Here is a 2,750-nt window from a genome sequence, read left to right on the forward strand (position 1 = left end):
GCTTATTGAAATCTGATTTTATATTAATTGTCATAGTTTATATTGAGTGTTATTTTCTTTTAATTTCCCAATGGTCATAGTTTTTTTTTGTTTTTTTTTCAATGAAAAAATATATCAGATGGGTAGAAAGATGATGAAATTAAGAGATAGACAAGAGCAACAAAGAAAAAAGAGAGAAGTAAATAAAAACAGACACATGTATGGATGGAGAGTCAAGTTGACAAAAAAGAGGAAAAGTAATATTTACTTCATTAACCAATGTCTTGAATTTTAAATTTGTGGTAATTTTTTTCTATATAATCACCCCTTTCATTTTATCTTTCAGCATCTGAAAACCATGAGATTCACTAACCAAACAGCTGCTACTAACTTTCTCCTCCTTGGCCTCTCAAATGCCCCAGAATTGCAACCTGTCATGTTTGGATTGTTTCTGTCCATATACTTGGTCACAATGATTGGGAACCTGTTTATAATCTTGGCCATCATTTCTGATTCTCATCTCCATACTCCCATGTACTTCTTTATCTCCAACCTCTCATTGACTGATCTCTGTACAAGTACCACGACAATCCCAAAGATGCTGATAAATATCCAAGAACAGACTCTAAGCATAACCTTTGCAGAATGCCTCACTCAGGCTTGCTTTGCCATGCTTTTTGCTAGTCTGGAATGCTGCCTTCTTGCAGCAATGGCATATGATCGCTATGTGGCCATTTGTTACCCCTTGAGGTACACAGTCATCATTAATTGGTGTCTGTGTAACCTCCTCATTCTGTTCTCCTTGCTTAGTAGCACTGTGAATGCATTACTTCTTAGCTTCACAGTGCTGTGGTTGTCCTTCTGCAAAGATTTGGAAATTCCTCACTTCTTCTGTGAAATTACTCAGGTCATTAAGGCAGCCTGTTCTGACACATTCATCAACAATATACTGATATATATTGCAGGGTTAACATTCGGTGGCATTACTTTTGCTGGAATCATTTTCTCTTACACTGAAATTGTCTCCTCTGTTTTGAAAATACCATCTCTTCAAGGAAGATATAAAGCCTTTTCCACCTGCGGGTCTCATCTGTCAGTTGTTTCTTTATTCTATGGGACAGGTTTAGGTGTGTGCATTAGCTCAGCAGTAACTGACTCTCCCAGGATGACAGCAGTGGCATCAATGATGTACACTATTGTGACTCAAATGCTAAACCCGTTCATCTACAGCTTGAGGAACAAAGATATGAAGGAAGCCTTGAAGAAACTCATAGGTAGGATGACTTTCATTTTGTAAATGTGTTGTCTCCTTTGGATGGATCCTATAGTTAAATCATTATGACAGGATTCCTAGCCTTCCCTTCACTAATCTTTTCAAATTCAGTGGATAACATAAAGCCAAATGCTTGGGTTTGTTACATATATTTGCTTGTATTTATGTATGTTCAAAAAATTGTCTCAACTCTATTATCCATTTTTTTCTCATGTTTCAAAACCAGGAACAAAGTCTGTGGGTATGTGTCTATAACTGTGTGCTATATAAAAGTGAATCATACATAAGTATTTGTATATATGTATTAATTGATGTATATGTACACATGTGTATAAAACAGGAGACAGAATATTAATCTTAGTGACAATTAGAATTTAAACATATATATGAAGTGCAAAAAGACATCTCAACATATTCAGAAAATGTGTAATGACCATATATATCATGATAATTAGGCAAAGTGCAGTTTCCAACATTTACCATTAATTTGCATGGATAGCATTGAAACTTATTTGAATTCATCTCATTGAATTTTGTCAATCACAGTACTTAAAACAATAAGTTAGTTCATCTATCCAGATACACACATGTACTTGTTAACCCTTCTCTGTCTTTCCCTCAACCATACCTTTCCAATCTTTTAATAACCAGTATTATATATCTTCTGTGAAACCATTTTTACTTTGATGTGTAAGTGAGCAAATATGGCATTTATTATTTTGTGCTTATTTTCACTAAACAAAATAGCTTCTGGTTTAATTAATGTTGCCTAAAATGATAGTAAATGATTTTATTGCGAAATAGAATACTATTGTGTCTGTGTCACTTTTTCCTTTGCATACATTTCCACTAAGTATTTTTTTTTTAGTTTATTTTGTGTGTGAACTGCTGAGTATTGTTGCAAGTGAATGAAAATGCATATATAACTCAAAATCATTTATCATTGTTCCTATAGATTTGTACCTATTTTTGAAGTAACTTTACAAAATGTTACTTGTCCTGATAGCTTTTAAAGAACATCATACCAATTTCATAATCACTGTAGCTACTTAACCAACAGTAATTTTTGAAAGATCAAAGTTCTGAAGAGTCACTGCCATTTCATACTGAGTATTGAGCAGATGATGACATTCTATCTCAGGAGATGTGGGCCATGAGATTTATAGAGACTTTATTAATTATTAAAATGACATTGAACTGTTTTTGAAAGCTCATACATCATTTGTATGTATTATTTTGAGTAAATCTTATTAAGTTCATTTGTTTATTATTAAACTGAACTGCTTAGGCTTTTCTTCTGTTGATTTCCTTTTATTTTTTGGCTGTGACTAATAGTGTTTTATGGATCTGGATCATGTAAAATGGACAGCAAGGTGAATTTTTAACCTATTATGTGACTTATACCTCATTAATTAAGGTCAGATCAACTGCAACCCAGGTGAGGCCCCCTGAGTAGGAGGAGGTAAGCTTTTGTAACCAACATAATATTTGGTGATAA

The 2,750-nt window shown here is 33.5% G+C and overlaps 1 protein-coding gene across 1 annotated transcript; it reads left to right on the top strand.

Moving 5' to 3' along the window:
• The first annotated feature begins 337 nt into the window (after positions 1-337).
• Positions 338-1,276, top strand: LOC127233485 (olfactory receptor 7G2). Its single transcript, XM_051199980.1, has one exon. The coding sequence runs from the start codon at positions 338-340 to the stop codon at positions 1,274-1,276; it is 939 nt and encodes a 312-aa protein (XP_051055937.1).
• The last annotated feature ends 1,474 nt before the right edge of the window (positions 1,277-2,750 follow it).

This window comes from Phodopus roborovskii, unplaced genomic scaffold, assembly GCF_943737965.1.
Source record: "Phodopus roborovskii unplaced genomic scaffold, PHOROB, whole genome shotgun sequence".
NCBI lineage: Eukaryota > Metazoa > Chordata > Mammalia > Rodentia > Cricetidae > Phodopus > Phodopus roborovskii.

Bases quoted from the DNA above. Each gene is read 5' to 3' on its own strand.
- LOC127233485 (XM_051199980.1), top strand. From the start codon at position 338: ATGAGATTCACTAACCAAACAGCTGCTACTAACTTTCTCCTCCTTGGC.